At 54.7% G+C, this 27,452-nt stretch overlaps 12 protein-coding genes across 12 annotated transcripts; 7 read left to right on the top strand and 5 right to left on the bottom strand.

Moving 5' to 3' along the window:
• Window positions 1–19: 19 nt before the first annotated feature.
• Window positions 20–310, top strand: W97_06629 (uncharacterized protein; the record flags this gene model as incomplete). The annotated part of the gene is made up of 1 exon (XM_007784503.1): window positions 20–310. One exon carries the CDS (start codon window positions 20–22, stop codon window positions 308–310), a length of 291 nt encoding a protein of 96 aa, XP_007782693.1.
• Window positions 311–1,142: 832 nt separating this feature from the next.
• W97_06628 (uncharacterized protein) lies at window positions 1,143–3,773 on the top strand (the record flags this gene model as incomplete). The annotated part of the gene is made up of 2 exons (XM_007784502.1): window positions 1,143–2,969; window positions 3,021–3,773. 2 exons carry the CDS (start codon window positions 1,143–1,145, stop codon window positions 3,771–3,773), a joined length of 2,580 nt encoding a protein of 859 aa, XP_007782692.1.
• Window positions 3,774–4,354: 581 nt separating this feature from the next.
• W97_06627 (uncharacterized protein) lies at window positions 4,355–6,362 on the top strand (the record flags this gene model as incomplete). Its single annotated transcript, XM_007784501.1, has 2 exons — window positions 4,355–4,406; window positions 4,468–6,362. The coding sequence occupies 2 exons, from the start codon at window positions 4,355–4,357 to the stop codon at window positions 6,360–6,362; spliced, it is 1,947 nt and encodes a 648-aa protein (XP_007782691.1).
• Window positions 6,363–7,806: 1,444 nt separating this feature from the next.
• Window positions 7,807–9,688, top strand: W97_06626 (uncharacterized protein; the record flags this gene model as incomplete). The annotated part of the gene is made up of 6 exons (XM_007784500.1): window positions 7,807–8,004; window positions 8,058–8,123; window positions 8,177–8,500; window positions 8,562–8,667; window positions 8,728–9,338; window positions 9,389–9,688. The coding sequence occupies 6 exons, from the start codon at window positions 7,807–7,809 to the stop codon at window positions 9,686–9,688; spliced, it is 1,605 nt and encodes a 534-aa protein (XP_007782690.1).
• A 639-nt stretch (window positions 9,689–10,327) lies between these two features.
• W97_06625 (uncharacterized protein) lies at window positions 10,328–11,506 on the bottom strand (the record flags this gene model as incomplete). Its single annotated transcript, XM_007784499.1, has 2 exons — window positions 10,328–11,171; window positions 11,250–11,506. 2 exons carry the CDS (start codon window positions 11,504–11,506, stop codon window positions 10,328–10,330), a joined length of 1,101 nt encoding a protein of 366 aa, XP_007782689.1.
• Window positions 11,507–11,936: 430 nt separating this feature from the next.
• On the top strand, window positions 11,937–13,619 carry W97_06624 (phenylalanyl-tRNA synthetase alpha chain; the record flags this gene model as incomplete). The annotated part of the gene is made up of 2 exons (XM_007784498.1): window positions 11,937–12,251; window positions 12,327–13,619. The coding sequence occupies 2 exons, from the start codon at window positions 11,937–11,939 to the stop codon at window positions 13,617–13,619; spliced, it is 1,608 nt and encodes a 535-aa protein (XP_007782688.1).
• A 1,724-nt stretch (window positions 13,620–15,343) lies between these two features.
• W97_06623 (uncharacterized protein) lies at window positions 15,344–16,084 on the bottom strand (the record flags this gene model as incomplete). The annotated part of the gene is made up of 1 exon (XM_007784497.1): window positions 15,344–16,084. One exon carries the CDS (start codon window positions 16,082–16,084, stop codon window positions 15,344–15,346), a length of 741 nt encoding a protein of 246 aa, XP_007782687.1.
• An 863-nt stretch (window positions 16,085–16,947) lies between these two features.
• On the top strand, window positions 16,948–18,158 carry W97_06622 (uncharacterized protein; the record flags this gene model as incomplete). Its single annotated transcript, XM_007784496.1, has 2 exons — window positions 16,948–17,168; window positions 17,342–18,158. The coding sequence occupies 2 exons, from the start codon at window positions 16,948–16,950 to the stop codon at window positions 18,156–18,158; spliced, it is 1,038 nt and encodes a 345-aa protein (XP_007782686.1).
• A 1,011-nt stretch (window positions 18,159–19,169) lies between these two features.
• On the top strand, window positions 19,170–19,505 carry W97_06621 (uncharacterized protein; the record flags this gene model as incomplete). Its single annotated transcript, XM_007784495.1, has 1 exon — window positions 19,170–19,505. The coding sequence occupies one exon, from the start codon at window positions 19,170–19,172 to the stop codon at window positions 19,503–19,505; it is 336 nt and encodes a 111-aa protein (XP_007782685.1).
• Window positions 19,506–20,342: 837 nt separating this feature from the next.
• W97_06620 (uncharacterized protein) lies at window positions 20,343–21,450 on the bottom strand (the record flags this gene model as incomplete). The annotated part of the gene is made up of 2 exons (XM_007784494.1): window positions 20,343–21,242; window positions 21,325–21,450. The coding sequence occupies 2 exons, from the start codon at window positions 21,448–21,450 to the stop codon at window positions 20,343–20,345; spliced, it is 1,026 nt and encodes a 341-aa protein (XP_007782684.1).
• Window positions 21,451–21,855: 405 nt separating this feature from the next.
• W97_06619 (uncharacterized protein) lies at window positions 21,856–23,836 on the bottom strand (the record flags this gene model as incomplete). Its single annotated transcript, XM_007784493.1, has 4 exons — window positions 21,856–22,322; window positions 22,387–23,051; window positions 23,105–23,503; window positions 23,607–23,836. 4 exons carry the CDS (start codon window positions 23,834–23,836, stop codon window positions 21,856–21,858), a joined length of 1,761 nt encoding a protein of 586 aa, XP_007782683.1.
• An 803-nt stretch (window positions 23,837–24,639) lies between these two features.
• Window positions 24,640–26,875, bottom strand: W97_06618 (uncharacterized protein; the record flags this gene model as incomplete). Its single annotated transcript, XM_007784492.1, has 9 exons — window positions 24,640–24,817; window positions 24,874–25,113; window positions 25,181–25,464; window positions 25,537–25,610; window positions 25,665–25,729; window positions 25,784–25,826; window positions 25,879–26,287; window positions 26,341–26,661; window positions 26,708–26,875. The coding sequence occupies 9 exons, from the start codon at window positions 26,873–26,875 to the stop codon at window positions 24,640–24,642; spliced, it is 1,782 nt and encodes a 593-aa protein (XP_007782682.1).
• Window positions 26,876–27,452: the final 577 nt, after the last annotated feature.

Genomic DNA, 27,452 nt, shown 5'->3' with positions numbered 1-27,452 from the left:
AAAAAAAAAAAAAATCCCGATGGCAAGCTCCAAGCCGCCGCAAGGCCACTTTACTCTCCTATACTTTGCTGCCGCTTCATCCTTCACGAAGAAAAGCTCGGAGATCTTCAGAGCACCGTTGCCCGCTCGGGACCTCTTCCAGGTCCTTGAGAAGCGGTATCCCGGCTTCACCGAGAAGGTCCTCAGCAGCTGCGCTGTGACCGTCAACCTCGAGTACATCGATCTAGATGAAGACCAAGACGGAGAGAACAGCCTTGTCATAAAGGAGGGCGACGAAGTCGCTGTCATACCCCCAGTGAGCTCTGGATGAGGCTAGAAAACGGAGTGCGACCAAAGCTAAAGCGTCTCCTCGTGGTTGCCATCCTCCTGTCCCCTGCTTAGCCAAGGCCGTTGCGCCACCCGCTGAGACCCAAGCGATTCATTGCGCCCCTTGAGACTGGCTTCTTCCGCGAGGAAGGGATTACTGGCTCTTGCATCCTGCCTCAGCTCTTGCCTCAGCTCTTGCCTCAGCTCTTGCCTCAGCTCTTGGTCGGTCAGACTTGATGCTTCCTCGCCGGCATCGAAGGCAGCATGCCAGACCATATTGCCAACCTTTGTTAGCCAGGCGCCCCTCTCCGTTCTATGGCTCCTTCCGCTCTCTGCGAGAATCCGGAGTACGAGGGCGAACTCTGAGATATAGAAGGTGCTCGGCACGACGGCGAAGGCGTCATGCAACGGACAGCAACGTTAGCGTGAACGCTCGGGGGCCTGAGGGTTTCCTGCGGGCTCTACTGTACTGCGAAGTATTGGGGGAGTGTTGAAAGACAAGGCCGTAGACGCCAGAGATGCCCACGAACAACTGGTAGTTTATGTAGCTCTGCTGCTTCTGTTGCAGAGTACGCTGAGTGGAATGCAACGATGTCACGCTTGCCCATGCTTGCCCATGCTTTTCCCATGCTGGGCGATAACAGCACCGTTTGACCCACGAACCTCTCCTGAGGCTGCCCAGGTGGTTGCTACCTAGCTAGGCACCTAGGCGGACCTCTCGGCATCAGCCGAACATGCCTGGTTGAGCCTCCGACCCCCCAGGCCCAGGCGCACTTAACACCGACTCCACCGACAACTCGGGCAGTCGCAATCAACCAACCACCGATTCCGTCGCGATGAGTGCCTCCTTGTCGGCCATTGATCCTGCCCTCTCCTACGCCCAGCGGCCCCAGCTGCACCAGCAACCCGCGTCGTTTACAGGCACCAGCGCCGTCCAGCAGCCCGCGCCTGACGATGCCCTGCCGCAGCCATACTTCCTCCCGCCGGGCGCTCATCAGCATCAACCGCTAGCCGGCGCACTGGATCCCGCGCTCGAAGCCCGCTCCGTCAAGGCCCCTCCACCTGAAGATACTCCCGACGACCATGTGGTACCGGCTCTCGAGGAACAACCACACGATGAGCCGGGCAGTGCACCGGCGAACCCTGCCAGTGATGCAAAACGTCCTCGAGCGTGCGACTCCTGCCGCGGATTGAAAGTTCGATGCGATCAGGATCCAAGCCGGCCAGATGTGCCGTGCAAGAGATGCGCCAAGGCCAACCGCCTCTGCATCACCACACCGCCGACAAGGAAGAGGCAGAAGAAGGCGGACAGCCGGGTCGCTGAGCTCGAGAGGAAGATTGACGCTCTGACGGCTACGCTGGAAGCGCATAGAGGAGACGGGCCGTCAGAAAGCGGACAATATGCGCCAGATCCTCCGCCATCCGGACTCCCATATGACAGCGTTCACCCACAGCTTCGTCAAGAACCGGGGACCTACAACAACGCCCCACAGGAACCAGTCTGGCCAGACGAGCAAGGGAGGAATAAACGGCGGAGGCTCGATATCGAGGCAAACCAGTCAGCAGATTATGCAGAAGACCAGATCAAGGCCATGAGGCGCGAGGTGCTCATGTCTGAGAATGCAGAAATCGCAGCGGAAGCCCACGATTACGGTCGCAGTGCGAGACCCTTCGTTGATCACTCAAACTTGATTCGCAAAATCGATGAGCTACTCGATCCGGGGGAGGCCGAGCGTATATTTGATCGCTACGTGCGAGAGGTATCTCCATGCTTTCCCGCCGTCCCGTTTCCTCCTAATACCACCGCGGAGCAGATCCGAACCAGCAAACCACTGCTGTTCCTCTCAATCCTGGCGGGGACTTCGTATGGCATCAACGTTCGGCCTGAGATACAGCGAGAGCTGTGGGTCATGCTGAATGACGAGTTTGCGAATGCACTATGGCGCAATGCAGAGAAGTCACTTGAGATAGTCCAAGCACTCCAGGTTGGCGTGCTATGGTATCGGCCGCCCTCTGCCTTTGAGCAACACAACTTCTACCAGATGGCGAACACCGCTGCAGTGATGGCTCTAGATCTTGGACTAGGAAAGCGAGTTGTCAGCGGTAGGAAGCATCCCGGATCTGGACCTTACCGTCGATGTCTTCCGCATCAGGATAGCGTTGAAGCCCGACGAGCGTGGCTAGTGTGCTACTTTCTGTGCATGAGTATCACTATGGCTCTACGACGTCCGATTCTGCTACGCTGGACCAAGTACATGGACGAGTGCATAAAAGCTCTAGAGACATCACCTGATGCCCTGCTCTCTGACCGTGCCCTCTGTCAGCATGTCCGAACGATCCACATCTGCGAAGACGTATCAGTACAGTTCTCCATGGACGATCCGAATACCGAAATATCCATCTCTGATGCCAAGGTCCAGTACTCTATCAAGACCTTTGAGAACCAGCTGAAAGACTTGAGCAAGCACGCGCCGTACGACAGCATGGTGCCCGTGATCAAGTATTCCGAGCACGTTGCCAACCTTTACATTCACGAGATTGCGCTGCACCATAGTTCCAATCTGGATTCATTCGGTGCTGGCTGTCCCCTGTCGGACTCCTTTTCGAAAGGTGAACAGCCCAGCAGAGTCATTGGTCCTGCTCATGTTGCGGCGTTGAGCGAGGTAACTTTCTCGAAACCTTGATCCATCAGTGCTGTAGTGACTTATGTTTAGTGCCTCTCCGCTTCGCACGGCATCCTCGACACCTTTCTTACACTTCCATACGAAGTTGTGAATGTCCTCCCCACAGTTTTCTCGGTGCGCGCCATTTACTCCCTCGTCTGCCTCATCAAGATGTGGGTCGCGGTGACCAACCCCGCCAGTGATATGGGCACTGTTATCCGCAAAGAGGACCTGAGGCTTGAGCACTACTTGGGTGCATTGCGGGCTATTTTCGGTCGGATCAAGGAGAGGGATGAAATGAGCCCTCACAACAAGTTCGTCTATGTGGTCGGCAAGCTCAACGACACCTTTACCCAGCTGAAAGAGGGCTTGCCACCTAACACAAAGACGCCGTGGTCCACTAGTCGAGGCCAGGACGCTGGTAATCCCGCGCAGACTAAACGACGCTCGAAAGGCGCATACGCACAACAGCATGGCCAAACGCCCTTGCATCTACTCAGCGAGGTCGCGACGGTATCAAACGGCAATCAACCACCCAGCGGCAATGATGCGAGCGTCGGGTCTTATCTACCACCGCAGACCCAGCAGTCACAGTGGTATCAGCCGCCCCAGCAGCAACAGCAGCAGCAGGTTGCACCGGTGGATATGCAGGGCTATGACTTTGGTGGTTCGGGGCAGGGGATGATGACTGGCTTTGATTTTAGTCAGCTGGGCATGAACTTGGATTTGTTCCAGGGGGACATTCTTTGGACGTATCCGGGGGATCCTTTCGCGATGCCTACGGGTGATGGCGGATTTATGTAAGGACTACCTTATGGTAGTTGTTTAGGAGCCGCATCCTTGTAGATAGCAGGACTGTGTCCTTCGAAGTGAGATGAGCCGGTTGCGATCCATCATGTACATGACAACCACAATGAAGTGGGATGACAGCAGAAGGCATGCCTCTGGGTTAGATGATGCTTCAGCCTTTTGTTCTGTGTCTGAGCGGTGGTGTTGATGCCTGAGGTTGCACCACTCCCTGTTGCAGAGCTTGACATCACAGCATTCGTCCCTGTCTGTCCAACCCTGCCTCACGCATCTACACCGCTGAGGCATAAAGAATCTTGCGAGGGTACAATAACAGAGATGGCATTCAATAGAAGAGCAGGTAGGTGAATGCGCTCCGAGATGCAGAGACCGGCTTGTGATAGGCCACAACTGCCGCGGGACAGGGCTGTAAGTGATGTGAGGTGGTGAGTAATCGTCACCATCAAAGCCTCAAGGTTTCCTAGAGCCTTGTTCACAGCTCATCTGTTTTTCGTTCGGTCAAACGACAATGCAAGAGCACTTCGCGGAAAGTGCCCCGTCCATGTTCAGGCCAAATCCAGCTCGAAGCGCTCAGCGAGATGACAATAAACCAGCAACGGCGACTGCCATACCAGCAGCTCACCATCCTCGGTATGCTCCCGAATGAACGGTCCATTTCTCGCAACGGAATATCACGCTGACGAGCATTCAGCAATATGTCGCTTCGCCGAGCCCATCGCCCTGACCTCCATCTTCCCCTACCTCCCTGAAATGATCGAGAGCTTCGACGTACCCAAGAACGAGATTGCAAAATGGGCCGGCATCACATCCTCCATCTTCTCGCTCAGCCAGTGCGTAATGGGCATACCCTGGGGCCGCGCCTCAGATGTCTGGGGTCGTAAGCCAGTAATCCTGATCGGCCTGGTCAACACTATGGTCACGAGCTTGCTATGGGGGTTCTCTACATCGCTACCTATGGCACTGGTCGCACGGGCATTGTCAGGGGCAGGAAACGGCAACGTAGGAATCATCAGGACGATGGTGGCAGAGATGTGTCCGTGGAAAGAGCTACAGCCGAGGGCGTTCAGCATCATGCCGCTAGTTTTCAATATCGGCAGCGTCATCGGTCCAGCTATCGGCGGCGCGTTGTCAAACCCGCTGCGCAGACCACCGGATGCGCCTCGTGGTGACTCATTCTTCGAACGGTATCCTTATGCTCTGCCCAATCTCGTTGCCGCGTGCTTCTTCTTCACTGGCATCTTTACGGGCATCTTTTTTCTGCACGAGACACTCGGCTCCAAGAAAGCGCGCCGCGACTACGGCCTTGTGCTTGGCGAGAAGATCTCGACCGCCGTAAGCCATCGAGTACAAAGGGCTAGGAGAAGGTGGCGTAAGGCTCGGGAGGGGGAAACTGAGCCCTTGATATCCCCTCAGGCTAGCCGCACGGAGTATCCAAGTCTCTCAGACGAGGAGTCGGCGGAAGTCGAAGACGATTCTTCAGCATCTCCTGCAGAAGAAAAAGCGCCCGGATATCGGGAAGTGCTATCAAGGCAGTCTGTTTACAATCTACTTGTATACACCCTTCTGGCGCTCCATTCGCTCGGCTATGATCAGCTGCTTCCTGTGTTCATGCATCATCCCGCACAACCCGTCAGTAGCCCCGATGTGGATCTACCGTTTAAGTTTTCAGGTGGGTTTGGCATAAATTCCGCACGCATCGGTATCTTATTCACACTCTATGGTGTCGCTGGAATTATATTCCAGCTTTTTCTCTTCCCACCAGTCGCGCGGCGCTATGGCGTTCTCAGATGCCTTCGTGTTTCTTTCTGCGTTGCTCCAGTCATGTACATCCTTACACCGTTCACTGCTTTGTTACCAACAACGACATCGAAAATGATCTGCATGTTCGCCATCATGCTCTTCAAGGGTTGCGCCAATACGTTCGCGTTCCCGGGAAGCACCATCCTGCTCACGAACACGGCAAACTCGCTGCGGGTCCTAGGGACCCTCAACGGCATTGCTACCAGCGTCTCGGCTGTGGGACGGGCGGCTGGTCCGGCCATTGGGGGCGGCCTATTCACCGTTGGAGCCCGGAAGAACTACATTGTGACGCCTTTCTGGGTCCTAGCCGCCATCGCCGCCTTGGCTGCTAGCCTCACTTTCCTCCTTGAAGAAGGCGACGGCTTCGGGGATGTCGCGGAGTCCGAGGATAGCGAAGAAGAGGGCGAAGGAGAGCCAGGACTGGAGGCTGCCGCTGCGGACGGGCCGATGTCCGTATCTCGAGCGTCCAGCGACGCAGGGTTCGGAGACCCAGCCCCGCTACTTAGCCGCGTTTCGACTTTCTCGACTTCTTCTGTTCGTCAGGCGTCCATCGGATCAGGCTCGGCTGCCCAGGGCAGCGAGCCTCCGCTTGATGATATGGAGGGGCAGCAGCTGCGGCGGGTAAAGTCTAGCAGTCGGCACAGCTCGAGAACAGAGGGACCGCGTCCACTGCAGAGAAAGATGTCGGTGCCTATTGGTATGGGCGGAAGGGGTTTTAGGAGATTGAGCTCGAACTTGGGACAGAGTGGGAGTGGGTGGGTTACTGGGAGTTCTTGGGGTGGATGATGTTTAATCTTCTGGATAGGGCGTATTGGGCTGCATTGCACCAGTTTGGCGTTTTTGACATGTGGCCTCTTTTCAGACCTTGTGGATACTGAGATCCCGGCCAGAACGCACAAAGGACTACTGGTAGATTATGCCGGCAGTATAACGCCCTGTGTAGATCTCGGGGATGTTTCTAGATAGGACTAGTTAAGCAGCTTGGGTAGACAACATGGCGAACACGATGGGAATACAACTACTCGTATGAGTACCATCGTTAGCCTTTGAACCCTCGCTAATCGTGTTGGGCTGCAGCACGGGTTGCAGCGCCTATTGAGCCTTCTCATGCTTTCCGTCCTCATTCGAGCGTTTAACCGATTGACTAGCCACCACAACCACCAGTCAAGCTCTTCTCCGGGCTCACTCTTCTCCTTTGATATCTCGGGATGTTTCAGAGGAGTTGCGGTTACAGCAGTTCCTCTATGCCACCGCAACGCTTGGTACCCGCAAGGGCAACCTCCGGACGTCTGGACACTCTACAGCTCGAAAAATTTGAGCTGACAGGACTCAGCAACATGTCGCTCCCGCTCAATCCAACGCCATGGAGCGGCCGGCGGCGGAGAGGCTTGCGCCAGCGCCGTAATGGCGCCGCAACTGGCGAGCTGAAGAGCCTCCAGACCAGCTCGCTCTAGTCAGTGGTGTTCCATATTGAGCTGTGCGTGCTCTGGTAAGTACGTAAGACCTTTCGAGGCCGAACCGAAGGCGCGAAAGAAACAGCAGGACGCATGCTAAACCTGTCAAGAGATCGGCTAACCCTGAGCTTAACCGGAAGTGTGGATCTCCTCATCGAGCGACGGCTATGTCCGATCGCAGCCCAGATCTAGTGGAAGGAGCTGTGTCGCGTGCTCTCATACCGCTTCGGGCTGCGGCTCAAGGGGCCTGAAGGCTAGTACAACTAGTTTACCGGCGGACACCCTTGGTGAGGATCAAGAGCTGGTCTGTGAGGGGAAGATCGAGGGGATGGTGGACTGCTCAGCCCGCCACCGTCTTGGAACTGGAGAGACAAGAGGTCCAGCCGCCCTCCTATGCAAGCCGTGACTCTATGTTCTATTCCAAGTATCTTTCATTTCGGCATGGTCTCCATCGCTTCACGTCTTTGTGCTTTGTAGAAGGCCCACTTGACGCTCGGCATCCCCAGTAGCCTCGTTCCTTGGTCGAAGCCATGCTCCTGAGACCGTTGGTATCACATTCGGCAACACCGCATGCCACAAGTTTAGACATGCTTCGGACGCTGCGCGCTGGTGCGCGGTCCCCATACATGTCTTTGATTACCACAAGAACCCCATCAAGGGGGAAACCACATATATATATTCCCATCGTCGCCGTCAAAATGCTATGTTCCAGTGGTTCGCAGTTTCTTCTCTAGTACATTATTACTCTCCTGGCACCAACTTTCTTTCCGTTCGTTATGGCAAAAGACGATTTCATTACCGTAGAAGTAACGGAGATTAATCCTTCCACCGCGGCGAGCTCTGTCTGCAATGAAAGCTTGTCTCAAGACGACCCCTCATGTCCTCAGTATCAAAGCTCCGATGAGGAATCTGGAAGGGCTGAACACTCTTCATCGGGTATTTCTGAATCCGAAACAAAAGCAGATCCCACTATTGTTAGGACAGACCCTCCAGCCCTGGGACATTATATGCTGATCTCCTTGGACAGGTCACTTGGGATGGTCCAGACGATCCTGCAAATCCAAAGAATTGGAGCCGCCGAAGGAAGTGGGTGGTATGTTTTACCCACTTGACCTCGCATGCTTCACCCAGGCTGACTGCATGCAGGTCACGGTCATTGTCTCCGCATTTGCATTCATCTCTCCTCTCTCGTCCTCCATGATCGCCCCCGCTTTAAGCCGTCTCGGCAGCGAATTGCACATCCCAAGCGGCGTACAGCTACAGATGATCCTCTCGATCTTTGTTCTGGCCTACTCTTTCGGACCGTTCTTTCTATCGCCCGCTTCCGAGATTTGGGGCCGTACCCGCATAATACAATACTCGAATCTGGTGTTCATCCTCTTCAACGTTCTATGTGGGTTTGCGAGGACGAAGGGCGAGCTTCTCGCATTCCGGTTTATAGCCGGTTTAGGCGGCTCAGCGACATTAGGGGTAGAGACAGAACTTCATGTCATTCGTGAATCGTGATGGATCTGGGCTAACTGCGTATCAGATGGGCGCTGGCATTCTCTCCGACTGCTGGAGCCCTGAGGAGCGAGGTCGAGGTATGGCCCTGTATCAACTGGCGCCTATCCTTGGGCCTGCGATTGGTCCAGTAGGTGAGTAAATATCTGTCCGATCTGCCTCACTTTAACACATGTGCTAACCCTTCACTCTAGCTGGCGGGTTCATTGCGGAGAATACAACCTGGCGGTGGTCCTTCTGGTCCATCACATGCTTCAACATCGCCATCCAGCTTGTCGGGCTCTTCTTCCTACGCGAGACCTACGCGCCGCGACTCCTCGCTCTGAAAGCGCGAACACTACGCCAAAAGACTGGTAATCCAGAGTTGCGCGCCGCGACAGAGACACCCTCCCGCACCCTCCCAGCTCTTCTCCAAGTCTCCCTAACGCGGCCGTGGCGAATGCTAGCGACGCAGCCAATCATCCAGCTGCTGGCACTCTACCAAGCCTACAACTTCGGCATGCTCTATCTCTTCATCTCGAGCTTTCCGGCCTTATGGGAAGGGCGCTACGGCATGTCCACCTCGCTGGGCAGCCTGAATTATTTCTCGCTCGCGCTCGGTTCGCTGATCGGAGCACAAATATGCGGACCGCTGGCGGATCGCATACACCGACGCATGCGGATCCGGTACGGCGGCGCCGAGGACGCGAAAGCGGTACCGGAGTTTCGGATTCCGCTCATGATTCCGGCGGCTTTTGTCACGCCGTGCGGGATTTTCTTATACGGATGGGCTGCGCAGGCGAAAATGCACTGGATAGTGCCGAACGTGAGTCCGACCCCTTCCCGCCTCCTGGCCTTGCTGACACCGTACCGCAGATCGGAGCAGCCTTATTTGCGGGCGGCAGCATGATCTCGTACCAGTGCATACAGGTGTATCTCGTCGACACGTATACGCGGTATTCTGCGTCCGCGTCCGCGGCTTCGGCGTTCTTGCGCTCGCTGGCGGCGTTCGGGTTCCCGTTATTTGCGCCTTCACTGTTTGAGACGCTAGGTTATGGATGGGGGTGTAGCGCTCTGGGTCTTGTGGCTGTTGTGCTGGGCATCCCGGCACCGTTTTTGTTTTGGAGTTTTGGGGCGAGGATACGAGCTAGGAGTCCTTTTGCTGCGGGAGGTTGATACTCTGTGATTCGTACAAAACGACAGAATCTATCCTTCATCTCACTCTCACACTCGAGAAACTCTCGAGATAATTGTGTTGATTCAGCCTGGATGCAGCACCCATGCCACAAAACCCCTTGCTAGCCCATTGTAGACGGGAACAATCCGTCGTGGGTGGACAATTCAAGTCAAGATATGCGAGCCGTTGTGGTACGAATGGATAGTCTTTCTGGGTTTTACGCCATTGACCGAGCCACATACCCATCTTCACAACTTCTACCCAGGACGCCTTTACTGCATACTAATAAAGAAAGAGGTCCCATGGAGCCGCTTACTAAGGGGCAAGTAGCCCTTTCCACACGGACGGATACATTCTAGTCTTCCAGTTGTTCTAGTGGGGTTTCACGTGGGGGCAGATCTTGATACGGCAAACAGCACGATGGCCGTAGATTGCATCTTCTATATGTGTAGTGCGGAGCTGCCATCTGCACGACAGCAAACGCTCAAAGCAAACCCTCTCAAGCGCCATCGCTATGCTTCCCTAGATACCCCTTGCGATGAATCCCCTTTTTGCCATGCAAATGCCGAATCCCCTCAAACGCCTCCAAATGCAGCCAAAATCCCCCCACCACCATTCCCCATCACAAGCCCCCACCATCACGTCTTCAACCACTCCTCAAAATAAACACAGTTCCTCGCATTCACCGGCCCGCCCTCCTCACACAACACAAACACCGGACACCGGCCACACGGCGCCTCAGCCAACCCGTTCCCCGGCCCAACATCCTCCTCCCCCTCCATCGGCCGCACGCTGCGGTACATATGCCCCCCGACGCCCATGCGCTCGAGGCGCCCGTCGTAGACCAAGTTGTCGAGAAGGTGCTTGAGATCCGCCTCGTGGATCTCGACCATCACGACGCCGGACTCGCGCACGAAGTCGGAGATGGTGGGGAGGTTTGGGTAACCCCTGTAGCCCGGGGGGTAGGGAATTAGAACTCTGTTGCTCGGTCCCAGCGCGGGCTTGAAGCGCGGGGAGGGCGGGAGTTCGAGCGCCGCGGCCAGCGATGTGGGGGGTGTCTGCTGCGCCGCTGCGGCCGCTGCGACGGCGTCTTTTCTGCGTTTTATGGCGTCCGCCATGTCCCGCCCCCCCTTGATGCGCGGCGCCTCGACCCACGATTTCGCGTGCACGTAGTTCCAGATCAGGTCGGCGACCGTGTTGATGAGGTCGATGTCGAACTCGCCGTTCTCGTCGTGCCAGGGCCCCCCCGCGATGTCTTCGGAGGGGACGAGGTGGTACAGCATGTAGGTCTTGCGGGATGGGTTTTTGACATTGCGGATGCTTTTTATGAGGCGTGAGGTTTCGAGGGATTTTATGGCTTTGTTGAGGGATTTGTCGTGCAGGTTCGTTTTGGCGCGGATGGCGCGGGTCCAGATGCCGGTGGTGCCGAGGGACTCGACGCATTGGTATACGAGGAGCTCGTCGCGGGAGAGGGTGGTGAGTCTGTGGGTGGTGGGCGGCGTTAGTTATGGTGGTTCTGGGGAGCTCGAGGGGAGCTGGAGGTTGGGATGGGCGGCGTACTTGGTTGCGATGTCTTGTGGTCGAGCTTTCCAGCACACATCTCCGTCCCATTGGAGCAGCTGGAAGAGCTGGTTTGACACTAGCTCTTGACATATCTGCATCAACTCTTTCGTGTCCCGGGCAATGTGAAGGTTCTCCAGGTCCTCTTGGTTGAAGAGAGCTCCGGGGATTGTTGCGCAGTAATCGTAGAGTTGATCGCGTTTTGTGGGATATGACGAGCTCGAGATGGCCGAGGGGCCTGAGGAGGTGGCTGCCATGGCGAGCGACAGCGGTGTGGACTTCTTAGGGCGCGAAGAAGTTGTTCGACGTGGCTGGAGGGGTGTGGGGGGGGATTCCGAGTGACTGAGTGTCCGACTCGGAGGTGATGCGGGAGAAATTTTGGGCACAGACGACAGCCCACAGCCCACAGCCCACAGCCCACAGCCCACAGCACCCTCCACCCCCAGTCATTCCACCGCAAGTCAATAGTCCTACACCAAGCCCACGCGCAATTGCTCAAGAGAAGACCGGAACCCGCAGCTCCAAACTAGGACTTGTGCCTGTCTCCGCGTTATTGAGCAGAAAGAGTGTGTAGGAAACCCCACGACAACCGCAAAGGCAGCTACGACTTCCGCGAAACCTCCCATAAATACTAGCGGCAGAGTATCAGCGGGCCTCGTCGTCTCTCCAGCTGGGCTACGAAACAAGATGGTAGGTACACGGGGCCCAGTCCCGGTACCGCTCCGCGACGGCGACCGCGATGTCACGCAGCAGATCCTTGACATGCTCGACGAGAAGCCAGAGCTCAATTCCAGCTCCGACTTCCCTCAGCTACCCCAGGCCGAGATCAAAGCCGCACTGGATAGGCTGGCCTCGCGGTCGATGATCGAATACAAGACGGAGGACAAGGAAGAGGTGGTTCTGACCAAGGAGGGCCAGACGATATGCGACGAGGGCAGCCATGAGTTCAAAGTGTGGTCTGCGGTCAGCAGGAAGGGGAAGATACCTGTGAAGGAGCTGGCGGTAAGAACACCCCAGCTGGACTTTGCTCGTGGCAGCCATCCATGACAAGAGCGTGGCACTAACGAACGTGCCTAGAATGAAGTCGGCAAGGCTTCAGTGATAGGTCAAGGCGCTGCTATGAAGAATGGCTGGGTAAAGAGCGAGCAAGGGTTTCTAGTACCGAAAGCGAAGGAGGTCCAAGATTCGACGCAGCAGCTACTACAAAAGACCCAAGAAACAAGGTCGGTCTCCGACCAGAACCAGTTGAAGCAGCTTAAGAGTCGGAAACTGGTAACCACAGCAAAGGTCATAAGCTACACAGCCACGAAAGGCCCAAAGTACGCGAAGGAGATACCCGTCGAGGTGACAGACCTGACCGCGGACATGCTGGCAGATGGCTCCTGGAAGACTGCCAACTTCAAGCCCTACAACTTCGCCGCCCTAGGCGCCCCGCAAAGCGCCGGCGCACTTCACCCCCTCAACAAAGTACGGACAGAATTCCGCAACATCTTCTTCAACCAAGGCTTCGTCGAGATGCCGACAGCGCGCTTCGTGGAATCCGGCTTCTGGAACTTCGACGCCCTGTTCGTGCCCCAACAACACCCGGCCCGCGACCTCCAAGACACCTTCTACGTCTCCGACCCCCCCTCCGCCGACAAACCACGCGAAGACCCCGTCGCCGAAGCCGCCATGGACGAGATGGAAGCCGGTTCCCGCCGGCTCTTCTCGACGGACACCCAAAAGAAAACGAAATCCCGCGACTACGAGCAGTACTGGTACGACATTAAGACGGTCCACCAAGACGGCGCCTTCGGCAGCATCGGCTACCGCTACCCGTGGTCAGAAGAAGAGTGTCTACGCCTCGTGTTGCGCACGCACACCACAGCCGTCAGCACCTGGGCCCTGCACCGCCTCGCCGAAGACCCGCGGCCCGCGCGCTACTTCTCCATCGACCGCGTCTTCCGCAACGAGACCGTCGACGCAACGCACCTGGCCGAGTTCCACCAGGTCGAAGGCGTGATTGCCGACTTCGGCCTCACGCTCGGCGGGCTGATGAAGTTCCTCGAGGACTTCTTCAGCAGGCTCGGGATCACGAATCTGCGGTTCAAGCCGGCGTATAACCCGTACACGGAGCCGAGCATGGAGGTGTTTGGGTACCACGGGGGCCTGGGGCGGTGGGTGGAGATTGGGAACAGCGGCATGTTTCGGCCCGAGATGCTGGAGCCGATGGGCTTGCCGAGGGATTTGAGGGTTTATGGGTTTGGACTCAGTTTGGAGAGGCCGACGATGATTAAGTATGGGGTTAGTAATATCAGGGATTTGTTGGGGCATAAGGTGGATCTTCATTTCATTGAGAGTAATCCGGCCGTGCGGTTGGAGAAGGATTGAGGGGGTAGATGAGTGAGTAGAGCTTGAGCAGATGGCGCGTATCACGGTTCATGTGATACAGCCGTAGAAGGTAGGTCTCGGAGGTTGCGGTGCGCCTTGCGGAAGTTTGTGGTCCTTGCATATATAGTAAGAGGCATCAGGTAGACCAAACTGCGCAGATAGTAACTAAACTTTTGGGTGCCATTCGAGATTGCGCCTAAGAACAATCCTTGATTCTGTTGATGCCTAGGGCATGCGAGCCGCATGCTCATGATCATCACAACCTGGATGTTTCATGCAGTTCTCTGCGGTTTTAGGGCATCATCTCCTAAGACTTCACCACCTCTGCATGGTGGCTTTGCCATTTTGTACCTTCCGACCCTACCCCTTCATCTTTACTATTTGTATATATAGCACACCAGAAGGCTGATATGTACACACATTTCGGCCTCAGTAGCAAACGAGCCAAACATCGGTACCTACTCATGAATTGTCGGCGCGAGCGGCGGCATCCACGAGGAAAATCTATCCGTTGGTCCGAACTTTAGCTTTAGGCTCGTCGACCCGACCGGCAAGGCCAATTCAAATGGCTTTGCCGGTGCCATGATGATCAGCCCCGGCTTCGTCATCAAGTCGAACCTCACTTCTTCGAGCGCCAGCGACACGGTCTCAACATCGCTGACGAGCTCTTCCACCACGTCGAAATCAGCGTCCGCGGCATCGGCAGCGTAGTCAGTGGCAGCGACAGCGAGCGTCTACTACTCCAGCCCAGACCCGGCTCCCGGACTCGGCATGGTAGACAAGATTGGCATCAGCGTTGGTGTTGTTGGCGGCGTAGCTGTCGTCGCGGCCTTGCTTTGGTACTCTACATTCCGACGCCGACGCGCGCTTTCGCACAACGATGGAATTACAGGCGGCATAGATCATGCCGTGGGTCTGAATATGGGCTATGCGGAGACGGATTCGGCGGAAACGGGTCTATATGAGGCCGCGAGTCCTCAACGGGAACATGTAGGTAGCGAGCTTGATGGTTCGACGGCCTTTTATGAGCTCCCAGGGCGGAGCCAAGCACACGACGTTGCTGAAGAGGATAATTTCGGGTAGGGTTTGCTCAGAGGAGTTTTGGATTGTATTGGTAGACGGAAGACTTGGAGGCTTGAAAAGAACGATGTTCACGCTCAAAAGACGGTCTGGCGAACACCTACTACTGTATATTCTTAGATCCTTTTTTACGGTCTGCCCTGACCCATCTGTGCTAGTCGTTGGGGGGGAGGAGGGGGCAGCATGTCCACAAGTTTTCGATGATGTACTCTCTCTCGTTGAGCAAGGAGGGGGCTTTAATGGCGGTGCTAGATATGTGGTGCTGTTGAGGGCCGGTTGGGATGGGCTTTGACTTGGTCGTGACTACAATTCGATCGAAATCGGACTTACTGCATGCAAAATGGGCGCTTTGGCAACGAACGACCGAACCCAATTGACGGCATGGAAGGGACGTAGAGACATCGCATTCGTAATTGAGTCATTGTGCGGTATGACCATAGGAAGAAATGTACACCTACTGATCATATTCGCTGAACGCTAGAGCCTTTCCATAGTGAGAAGTGACATCTGTACACTAAGTGGAGCAGAACTTGAGTGGTTGGAGTGAATAACTCAGGCGGGTGAATCCGGAATATTGACGACTGACTATTTCAAGAGAACATGATTTTATACAAAACAGTGCCTCGTACCTGCGATCGCTTGGATCAGATTGTGAGCATCCCCATCATCTTGATAAGTCCCATAGCAAAGTCCCCCCCATCCTCCGCCCATCCCCTCTCCGGTCCCCACGTCGTCCTCTTCCCCCGATTCCTTGCCTCTTTCAACAGCTCCCGCATCAGCGGTGAGTCCTTCGACACAGACGGATACCCATCAAACTGCACTACCTCCAGCGATGGCACTTGTACCGCGATCTCGCTGAGCAGGTTCCGGCAGAAGTGCGTGTAGAAATCCTCATTCTTCCTGAAGCCGCGGAATATGTCGTCGGAGGCCGGATCGCACTCTACGAAGACTTTGAGCATCCGCAGCACCGTTGTGTCGCTGAGACCAAGCCGCGGGCTGACTTTCCAGCTCCCCGGTGGCGCGGTCCATCCTGGCCCCAGCCGCAGCTCGACCCTTTGTATAGCCGCGCGATACCGTGGCGGCAGACGCGAGAGGAGAGGCCGTTTGGTGTGGAAGAAGCGTCCATGGATTGGGAACAGACGGAAGGTGTTGTTGCCGTAGAAGACGCGGTAGGCTTCTTCGTGCATGCGGTGGCAGGTCAGGAAGAGCGCGAGGCGGGGAGCGATGCGGCGGTGGTTCGTGGGATCGAGGTCGATGGTCTTGGGGACGACGAGGCACAGGTCGTAGATGCGCACACGCAGCTCGCTGGGGAGGTCGAAGAAGCGAAAGGGAGGGTTGCGGTCAGAGGAGGCGAGGGAGGTTATGGAGGTCATGGACGAGTCCATCGCAATAGCAGACGGAGACACCATAGAGAATGGTATTGAGGATGGTGTCAGGTCTCTTAGCGACCGAGCCGACTACGCAGCCATCGTGGTGGATTTAAAGTAGGTCTCGCAGGATGTATCGTTTCTTACGGGAGTCGCAACTCAGGGAACCCAATGGGTCTAGCAGCGCTTCTTGGGAGAACGAAGCATTGGTCTGCCCAGCTAATACAGCTCCAGGCCCATAATGATTAGGGACCTGTAGCCAAAATTCCTGGGGCTTCAACTTTCATGATGGGAAGAGGAAGAGGCATGGAGTCGTGAGCATCACTTTCTGTGGTGCAGCTTGGCGTCCACGTGACATACGTCAAGGTCATGTGACACACTCTGCAAAGAGCTGATAATAACTACCACGTGGTATGACACCGTCGTGGATGGAGCGTAATATCAAGTCGAATCGAATACACAGAAGCTCTAGATACGCCTCTTTAACTTCATTATTAATACTTAAGAGCGATTGCTCTTACAACATGAGACACTGCCAGTGGAAACACCGCTCGGAAGCCACTCGGCCGAGTTGTCCGAGGAATAGTTCCCCAAATGGCAGCGCGGGAGAAATTGCCTTTTTGCGAACAAGTCCCCTGTCTCTTCTGCTTCAGCGAAGCACAACATGCACGACCCGTCGATGGGGTCTGCGGAGCTACGAGGGCTTCTTCCCGACAGGTAAATATATATAGCTAGAGAACCTCCAGTTATGCCTTTAATTCTTCTATCCTCCTTAATCCTTATTCCAACTGAGACCTTCTACAGCACACAGTGATTTTTACGCAGTACCTCGTCCTTTCCCCATATCCATTCAGACATCGCTGGACACTCCTCATAGCACAATGGGCAAGCCAGTCGTTCTACACCTTGGTGACGATATTAAATGGAACCATGAGCTCTACAAGCAGCTACAGAGCAAGTTCGATATAGTGCGGAGCTACAGCATGGCGCGGGAAGAGTTCAAGCAGGCGCTGAAGGAGAAGAAATTCAGCGACTTCGTTGCCATGTACAGGCCGTTCTGGAACACAGGAGGGGAGATGGGCAATTGGGATGACGAGTTGATGTAGGTGCATTCTCAGTATCTATATCCAGGTGGTCTTGGCACCATGCATCGAGTGGAACCGGAGTGTGATCTATCCGCGCCGGTCGAGTCAAGAGTCATCCGTCCGTATGCGTTCATGTGTATCAGTGGTTTCAGAAATGTTGTCACTCGACCAGCAGGCTAACAGACCACAGCTCGCTGCTCCCCAAGTCCTGTAAAATCTATGCCTCCGCTGGTGCGGGCTTCGACTGGGTAGATACGAAGAGGTTAGCACAGAGCGGTATCATCTACTGCAATGCTGCCGCCGCATGTACCGAGTCCGTAGCCGATGCCGCAATCTGGCTGATTCTGTCCACTTTTCGCGGGTTCTCCTGGTCCGCTCTCGCCGCCCGCTCCCTGGACGTGGAGAAGTTCAAGGATGCCAACAAGAACATAGCGGCCGTGACGCACAATCCGAACGGCAGCTCTCTTGCGATAATCGGCCTGGGGCGCATCGGTTACCGAATCGCCCAGAAAGCTCACCAGAGTTTCGAGATGAAGATCCTCTATAACGATATCCGACAAATGCCCCAGGAGATTGAGAAAAGTATAGACGCTACATTCTACGAAAAGCTTGATGACATGCTAGCTGTGGCCGACTGCGTTCTCGTAGCGACCCCGTTTGGTGGCGACAAAGTGCTCAAGGCCGCGAGCTTCAAGAGCATGAAGAAAGGTTCCAGGCTCGTCAATATCGCGCGCGGTAAGCTGATAGACGAGGAGGCGCTCGTCAAAGCGCTTGAGAGCAAGCACTTGGAGAGCGCAGGACTGGACGTGCACTACGACGAGCCGAAGGTGCATCCGAAGCTTGCAGCCATGAAGAATGTGGAGCTCCTCTCGCACACCGCCGGCGCCAGCGTAGAGTCTCACATTGGCTTTGAGAGGCTGGGCATGGAGAACATCCTGAGCTTCTTCGAGACCGGCAAGGCCGTCACGCCGGTGAATATGCATCTCCTCAATCAGTCGAAGTTATGAGTGGAGGAGTTTTGGATGTCTTATATGCGTCTCATCGGTCTCTCCGCGTTTTGTTGTTTGGTATATGGAGCATCTTACGGACCTGCCTATGGGAAGGAAGCGGACGATGCAGTTACTCTGGCATGAAATCGGCGAGTGTCTGCCTCTGCGGATCCCGTCCTGTTCAGGATCACTGGAGTACAGTCTAGCCGTGCCCAGCGTACGGCCGGAGTCTGCGATATTTCCTTTGGTTTGAGTAGCTTGTAGTGATAAACATACATCCAAGCCCATGTGGTGAACAGCTAGGAGAACGTGCTTAGTGATAGGAACATAGTTGGCACTGCTCACGGGGCTTACTCTTCAGCATTGTTCATTACCGATGATCATCGATGTGGTTCAGAATGCTGCACGTCAGTATCCCTCATTGGCGTTCGTCCATAGAACTACACTAACGGGACCTTGATCGGTCACATGCTACATCTCACCTCCAACTAAATACCTTGTGCAAGTTTAGACGTACCTGACTCACATTGAAGCTGAAAACTGTACGCACCTGGTTTAGCGAGACAGGTTTCTGTAAGCGCCGACACAAAAATCGAGCCAGTTACTTACCGTGATGTGGTCTTGCACTGCATCCACTGCACATAAGATCAGTTGAAGCGAGTTTATTTGTTGTTATTAGGCTTCTGCACCAATGGCACTTCACGCGGGTTTGGAAACATCAAGCCTTAAATTTTCTCACACAATACTGCCGTTCGGCACGCACGAATGTCAGTCTCATCAAGAGTGAGCCCATCGATGTTGCTGACAGCCGGATCACAGCAGACGTTGACAGGGAGAGAATTCGTGCAAGAGGTTCGCCACGATGCTCGAAGAGCAGAGGGAAAGTTCTTAGCCGTTTGGTATAAATATGGCCCTCGGAACCCAAGCTGATAGAACATCGAGCAGCACATCATCCTTCATCAGTACTTCACATCAAACAAACGTCCATAGATCACAATGATTTCCTTCAAGATCCTCCTTCCTCTCGCAATGGCCGCGACTGGGGCCACGGCCAAGTCAGCCACACACGACGCCCTGATTTCCATCCTCCGCCCCGTAGAGACCTGGGACCCCGTCCACGCCATAGACGTCGATCCCATGGCCACTTTCGAAGGCAAGCCTGTCAACTACTCCGTCATCATTGCCTACCAGCCTCCCAAGGCTGCCCCAGAACGCAAAAGGGCAGAAGTCCAAGCCCTTCTGGACCTCAAGAGACCAAAGACTCAAGCTAATGAAGGCCGAGCCGATGAGCTGCTACAACTCCGGCAACCCGGGTATAGCAGAACCAGCTGCAGCCAGGCAAAGACGGCTTCTGTGGCGAGCTGAACCACAACAACAACCCCTCGAACGGCGGGACGCATTGGCAACACCGTCTTCATCATAAGCGAGCGATGGGTCCTTCCAGCGCTTTACTGATCAGGAAGGAAGAGTCGCCAGAGTTTTCTTCCAAGTTTGGGTCTGCGATGGCTTCGTCTGAAGCTACAACAACTGCTATAATGCGCTTTGGGAGATTATCATGCGCTGCAAGGGGAGAGACCCGAATACCGCCGGCGGTTTCATTTCGCAGTACAACTCCGGCAGCATAGATGCGCGTATCGACATCGACGACTAGGCTTTTGGTGTGGGGCGTCAGCAACGGTGGTGTTTCATGCGGCACCCTGGAAATGCGTTGTGTCTGAAGTACATCAGCAGTGTGCAGCGGAGCTGGAGCAGGTGGATGGAGTGTTCCTGAGTAGAGTTGCGGCTGGACTTCTCTTTCTCGCGTCTGGTCTTGGTCCGGGTTTGACGGTCTTTACTTCGAGGGGGCCTTTGTTTAATCTCTTTTTCCCTAGCTCATTATATGTTTTGTTGCTTTCTGTCCTTTCAGAAGTCTTGGAATCTTAGAAATGAGTCTTCTGTATGCGCTGTCAATAACCAAGAGCTACCACTCTTCGCACAGATTATCAAGAATATTGTGGCACTTTACTGCAGAAGGCAACCTCCAAAGAAGCGGGCGTTTGACGCTATTGCAAACCTGTTCCTGACAGTCAAGTGATTTAGCCATATAAGTTGTGACAGTTGCATCAGGATAGTTAGACTGATCTCCCTCTAGCCAAAATATATTCCGAACTTACGGTCAACGTGAGTGCTTGTCTAGATAGCGGTTCGTCTGAGTTTACGTCTCTATAATGTCGACTTACCCATTGGGGTGTCCGCAACTCTGAACACGTACTTGACAGCACTGGCCTTCCCATCTCTCAAATTTTCTAACGCCTGCTGCACGCCTTCCAGCCCGCCAGGCACCACTTCCTGTGGGTGAGGCTTGAACCATCCGTCCTGCAAGCCTTTATTGAGAAATCTGAAGTACACGTATCCGAAGTCTGGCGACTCCTTGTGCACGCTGCCGACAGAGGTTGTGCTATGCTCGATGTAATCCGGAATGTCCGAATAATCCCTTCCAGGCAGGACCAACGTGATCTTCCCACCTTTCGCGAGGATTTTGGACATCGTCTGGAACGAACCCTTCTCAGAGATGGCATCGTAGCAGTGAAACAGCTCCTGTCCATTCAGCGCCTTCTTGATGCCTTCGACAACGGCGTCTGCCCCGTTCCGGTAGTCCACAATCGTATCCCCCTTGCTCCTATCAATCAACTTCTCCACGTGCGCCGCCCCTCCGCCCGCAACCGCAATGATGGGATGAATATTCGACTTCCTCGCGAACTGAATCGCATACGACCCCACCGCCGACGAGCCTCCATAAATCACCAGCGGAATCTTATGCGGTTCCTCGCGCGCATGCCAGGGCTCCGGGAGGCCGAGCCGCAGATACAAGCCCACGGCCGCGGTCATAGCGGCGAGCGGGATCGCAGCGGCTTCCTCGAAGCTGGTCGTCTTGGGGATGTGGAAGGTGGTGTGCTGCCAGCTGAGCGCGTACTCGGCGTAGCTTCCGCCGGGCTTGGTCATCTCGTGGAAGGCGGCCACGCGGTCGCCGGGCTTGAATTCGGTGACGTTGGAGCCGACGGTGTGGATGATGCCGGCGATGTCGTCGCCTTGGTTTACGGCTATTTTCATCCATTGGGGAACCTTCCTGTTACGCGGTTAGATTGGTTCGGTGCTGAGGCTTGAGCGCGGTGCCTGGAGCTTGTTTGGACACTGGCTGGGCGACATACCAGTCCTTAGGATTCGACCCGCTGACCACAACCTTCGTGACTACTTGATCTGGACCTGGTTCGGGGATAGGAGAATCAACAATCTCGACCTTAGGGCCGGGATGAATGATGGCTTCCTTCATGGTGGAGCGCGGTAAAAATCGCTGCGACTTGACAGTTGAATTCTCGAGGGGATGGTGAGCAGCTGGAAGTTAGCCGTAGGGACCAGCGTGCGTATATACATGGTGGAACGCCAGATAGTTGTAGTTCCACGGCATCGCACATTGCGTAATGGGCGATTCCTAAGCGTTTGTGGGGTTGATGTTTTGGGGTCGACCAAGGTGGAAGACTCCCATGAGATCATCTGCCGAGGCCGGGTCGGATCTCAGCCAGATTAGTCGGTTTTGCAAATATCATACGTATAGGATGTCAGCAGACCACTGGGCCGATTATGGCTGATCACGAAACGGTATACATCACTAATCAAGGACGTGTTAGTTGATACGAAGATGGAGTTTAACTACAACGCCGCTGCAATGCGCCATCTCCTATATCTTAGCCTGTATGTCCCCCGCAAAGTTCAGGCCCGCCTGCGCGCTCACTGTCCCGCTCTTCGTGAGCAGCTTCCTCCGCCTACCCCTACTAATCGGTTCATCATCATCGGTTTCCCTGATATAGTATGCCCAGTCCGCAGTGGGATCGAGCTCCGTCTGACTATACCCATTACCCAGCCATGCATACCGGTTGCCAACATACTTGACCTCCCAGTCCTCGAGCCGCAGCTCCTGCAGCGCTTCGATGTAGTGAAGTGTGCTGCCAGGCCAGAGCGCAGTGATGGGACCAGTAGGACCGTTCTTGTACCACGACCGGCACGGATCTGCCCAGACGGTCTGCTTCATGAAGCTGTCTTTGAACTCGATGAACTCCTTTACGGCTTCGGGTTTAGGGTGGAATGTGTGGATGTTGTGGGTCTGGTAGCGGTCGATGAGCTTCATCATATAGTCTGCTTGGCATTCTGTGACGTTCCGTCGTTAGCATCTCCACGCTTCAACAGACGTAGAAGGATGAAATAGACTTACCGATAGCGGAGAGCACAGGGCCATTGCCAATCGGACAATTCGGGCCCAAGAAGATGAGATAATTCGGAAAACCCGCAGCAGCAATACCAAAGTACGACTCCGGCGAATCTTTCCACTCGTCCTGGAGGTTCTTCCCATCAGGCCCTATAATGGGAAATCGCGGCTTGAATGTCGTGTCGAAACCAGTTGCACAGATAAGCACATCAACCGGATACTCCTGCCCATTGTCGCACACACAGCCATGTTCAGAAATCCGCTCAATCTCGCCGTACACCACTTCGACATTCTCCTTACCCAGAGACTCGAGGTAACCGACGCCTGGCGTTAAGCGGCGGCAACCAACGTGCCACTGCGGAATCAGCCGCTCCTCGAGGTACGGGTTCTGTAGCTTGGAGATCATCTGCGACTTCATGTACGCGTGGGTGGTGCTGTTTGTTTGGCTGTCTTTTAGAAAGATGCCGAACTGGCCGTTAAGGCCTCGCTCGACGAACTTGCGATAGTCGGTCAGAACGCCGGGTTTGGATGAGAACTCGACCTTTTCGTGGTCGGTGAAGACGTGCTGCTCAAGGCCTTGGACTGGAGATACCCAGGTGGGCTCTCGGATGAAGGTTGTGACTTTCTTGACTTTCGGCTGGATTGTGGGCAGGACTTGGATGCCGGAAGAGCTAGGAGGATAATCGTCAGCTTTAGTCCTTGAGCTTGTAGGAGGGGAGCTTACCCATTGCCAATGAGGCCAACGTGCTTCCCTTCAAGCTCGACATTGTCGTCCCAGTTTGCAGTATGCAGCAACGTCCCCTTGTAGTCCTTGAGACCAGGGATCGCAGGCCACCGCCAGTTGTTAAGGATGCCCGACGCATTGATCAGAATGTCGCAGTGGTCGTTGACTTCCTGGCCGTCTCTTATGTTGTGGACGCGCACATCGTAGCCCCCTTTTTGGTGGTTCCAGAACGCGCCGGTAACTTGGTGGTGCGTCTTGACATAGTCCCTGAGGCGGTATTTTCGGGCAAAGTTGTCAAAGTAATTGAAGATCTCTTTGCTGCTCGCATACACAGCGGACCAGTCGAGTTTCGGCTCGAAAGACCAGGTGTAATTGTGAGCTGGGACGTCGCAGGCGCATCTAGAGCTTGGTGCATCAGCACGTGCTGTATCCAAAGATTGGAGGTAGAGTGGAAATTGGGATGTCTCCAACACTCGGCGAAAAGAGTCCCACGCCCGCTTACCCCGGATATCGGTTCTCCCACCACGTCCCAGAGACCTCTGGATTCTTCTCATACACAATCAAGCTGAAGTTGTCGAAGTGTCTCTGCAGCTTGTACGCCAGAAGGAGACCCGAGGCCCCCGCTCCTACGCAGATGATTCGGACGTGCCGCTCTGCGTGGATCGGACCATTGAGCCGCCGTTCTGCGTCGTCATGTGGTGTTATCCTGCCAGGAACGAGAAAGTCTGCCATGTTTTGCTAGGAAGAAATAAAACAAAGGGTATCAGAGCGTGGTGATAGAGAAGCAATTCGGACTTGGATGTTTAAGGGCCAGAAGACCTTCATCTGGACTTATACACATTCCCACCCCTCGCAGCCAGTACCGAGCAGCCCCGGAGAGCGGCTAGAAGCTCTCCGAGTCATGTTTTGCCTGACAAGCTGGAGAAGCTCTCGCGTCTCAAAAGGTGAAGCTCTGTGGAGGAAGCTCGATTCATGCAGTCTGTGCGGAAATCCGCTGCAGTGTCGTGCAGCGACTTGCTGCGGAAGTGTGGGGTATCCCTGTTCGAGATGCGGCAGGAACGGAAAGATAAAGCCGTCTCTGGAAAACCTCAGCCGTCTGCCCATGAGATTGCCTGGTTTCCCGACGCTCACGAATTGCCACAATCCCTTCGTGGAAGCGATAGAGCAATATCCATAGCAATGGATCAGGCCGCCAGGCTCAAAGACCGTCTGGGCTTCACAAATCAGCGTCTATCAATGTCTTGGGCTATGCATTGCCCTAGCAGCACTGATTACCTTACCTGGGGACTATCGGGTAAGGGGCCTCAGCCTTTCCAGACATATCTATCTGTAACACACTGCATGGATACTTGGTAAACTGGACGATGGACATAAACGTCTAAAATCCCAAGAATGTACAGCTGCGCTCGCATTGTTTACAGCCTTTACTTCATAACCACCGAGCTTGCAACAAGATTGTTGCAGGTAAACTATAGAAGCCTCCGGGAATGAAGAATATTCACTCCATGACCAAGCATGTCACACTCAGTGGAATTTCAGACCCTCTTTTCTCCCAAGGTACCGTCATCACGTTGTCCTTGTTCTGGCACATGAACCGTCTTGCCATGCATCTTACGAGCGATGTCGTCCGTCAAGTGCTCGCCGTAGTCGATGGTCAAGCACGCCGCAATGACAGCTAGAACTGCAAAGGCAATCACAGCGTACCACACGTACCTACGAGATGTCAGCAGCCCATCCACAACGTGAGCGAAGCCAGGGGTAAAGCTTACCGAAACGCATCAGCTGCTGCGCGGGCGTTCGCTGCAGCGACCGCAGCAATGATCTGGGGATTGATGCCCGGAACAAGGTTCAGAGTTCCAGTGGTCATGTTGCCGAACAAGGGCACAAGAGAGGACTCTGGCAGACCACTTTCCAGCGCCGCGGGTGTCACGTAAGCGGGCACGAACTGCGTCATCTTGTTCGTCAGGACCGTTACGAAGATCGCCGTTGCAACAGCCGCGCCACCGCTCCTAAAATGCCGAGTCAGTCACTGTTCCAAGCCAAATTGTAGAGGTAGCTTCGGGGTTGGAAACCCACCTGATACTCCCCAAAGCACCCAATGCGGCACCTATATCCTCAGACGGGCAAGCCAATGGCGCCAGCGCCAATGAGCAAGTTTCGATAATACCGACTGAAAAACATGCCATGAACATCAACGCGATGGCTTTCGTCTCGTCACCGGGCTGAATAGAGACCATGGAGGCTGAGAAAGCAAGAAGAGAGGCGCAGGAGCCAATGAGGATCCATCGGCTTCTCTTGATGTACTGGCAGAGTGCTCCGCCCACTATTTGGCCAAGCAGAGTGGCGCCGCCGATAACGCACTGTGATGGGCTAGTGTTAGCAGTATGAACAGGGCAACGCGTCATTAAAGAAAGGCTGCTGGGATAACTTACTGCTAGCCAGCCGTTATGCTCTGGCGTCCCCGGGAAGAGGTAGGCAATTTGTGAAGGCCATAGTACGTTCATACCTGAAGGTCTCTGTCAGCAAGGAGTCAAAGCATCCAATGACGGGCTGGTCTTACTATAATACACGCAGGAACCAACCATAGCCGTAATGACCATTGCGAGGTAACCGCGAGACTTGAAGCTGAACGATGTTAAAATAAGACCACATCTGTCAATCCTGGGCCAAGCAACTTACAGATGAATAGGCAGCAGAGGATCACCGCGGTGGAAGTATGCATCTACCCATGATATTAGTAAGGACGGAGCAGAGATGCCCTTCCAATAACATACCGTAGAGTACAAAGACGACCAGCGCTATAAAGCCGACCACTATGGTCGCAACGACATGCCCCGAGCCCCAAGGATAAACAGTGCCGCCCCAGGAGAGACCCATGATGAAGACGGCCAGGCCTCCGGTGAACAAAACGAATCCGACAAAGTCCATGCGCCTGAACTGCTCCATCTTCGACCGGTTCTTGTGCAGTAGATGGAAGTTAGGCGGGTGGTAGAAGAAGTAAAATAGTATAACAGCAAGGCCAGCAACGATGATGTTCAGATAGAAGGACCATCTCCAGCTAGCTGCGGTATGGGCGGCCAGACTTTGCGCAATGACGGGCCCAAAGCAGGCGATCTGGAAACTGCTGGCGAATATGCCGACAACCCAGAGCGGTCTATGTTTGTTGGGGACAAGTTCTGCAATCTGCAGTCGCGTATGAGTATCTACTCAAGGGGTTTGCGGAGAGCATGACGTACTGCAACGGTGAATGATATCTGCACTGCTCCAGCGAGCCCACCAAGGGTGTTGCCGACAATGATTGCTTCGACGCGGGAGGCAGTAGCGTTAATGATGCCCGAGAGGAGAGCCAACCCATTTCCGAGGACGAAGAACCAGCGGCGGCCGAAGATGTCTGACAGACGACCAACAATGAGGAAGCCAACGCTGAGACCTAGGGTATAGGCCAGGGCGACCCATGTTATGTTGGCGGACGGACCAATATCTGCGTTGATAAGTAGCAGAGAGTTGGATGGCATAATCCATCCTAAGTAGTTGGATATGTTTCCAAGGCACAGTGCCTGTGTTTGTAAGCTTCTGATATGCTGCCCAAGAATCTATACTCACAACGACGGTTCCAACGAAGCCGGGGCTGTAGTAATAGTTCCGCGGTAGATTTTTACCTAGCGCATCTTCATCAATAGCAAAGGTCTCGGTTTGAATGGCGATATGGTCGCTCCGGTGAGACGGTTCGGCAACCTGATGATGCACAGTGCCTTTGGCAGACGTAGCCATGCTTTCGAGCTTGATGCCAAGGAAGTTACCAGAATGACGGTAATACAGGCTTAACAGAGATGCTCAAAGATATATTTCGGTTCGCGCAGTCAGCTCGCGGGACCTTATGCCTGTTCTCATCCCGGCACCGCCAGGTACGATACAGTGGTAGGTCCCAGCGTCTGATCTAGACCTGCACTTCGCATGAAGCACAACTAGAGCTTCGAGTCATTGCTCGCTTGTTCCGCTGACCAGATTGATTCAGAGCAGGCAGATGACAATGGATTCGGATATATACAAGGCGGTCCCCAGAAAGGGCCGGATGGCCCCCCCAGCTGCATACGGCCAATGGCAAGATCAATGTAACGCAACGCTGTGATCTGAGTGGTTTACCTAGGTACCTGAGAGCGGAAAGCTGGGGGGCATCCGGCCCTTTCTGGGGAACCCCCTTGTAAATGCCGTGCAGGCTACGGAACCGTCCAAGATCAGTCATATGAGACACTTCGAGGCGCAATGCTGAATCGTCGAAATCCCCCAAAGCAGGCTCAGGCGCTTGTCCAAGCCCCGTCTCGTGTCCTTGCTCTTTCGGAGTCCACGC

Source organism: Coniosporium apollinis (genome assembly GCF_000281105.1).
Source record: "Coniosporium apollinis CBS 100218 chromosome Unknown supercont1.33, whole genome shotgun sequence".
NCBI lineage: Eukaryota > Fungi > Ascomycota > Dothideomycetes > Coniosporium > Coniosporium apollinis.
Note: the sequence above shows the minus strand (reverse complement) of the source record. Positions and strands in the feature narration are given on the sequence as shown.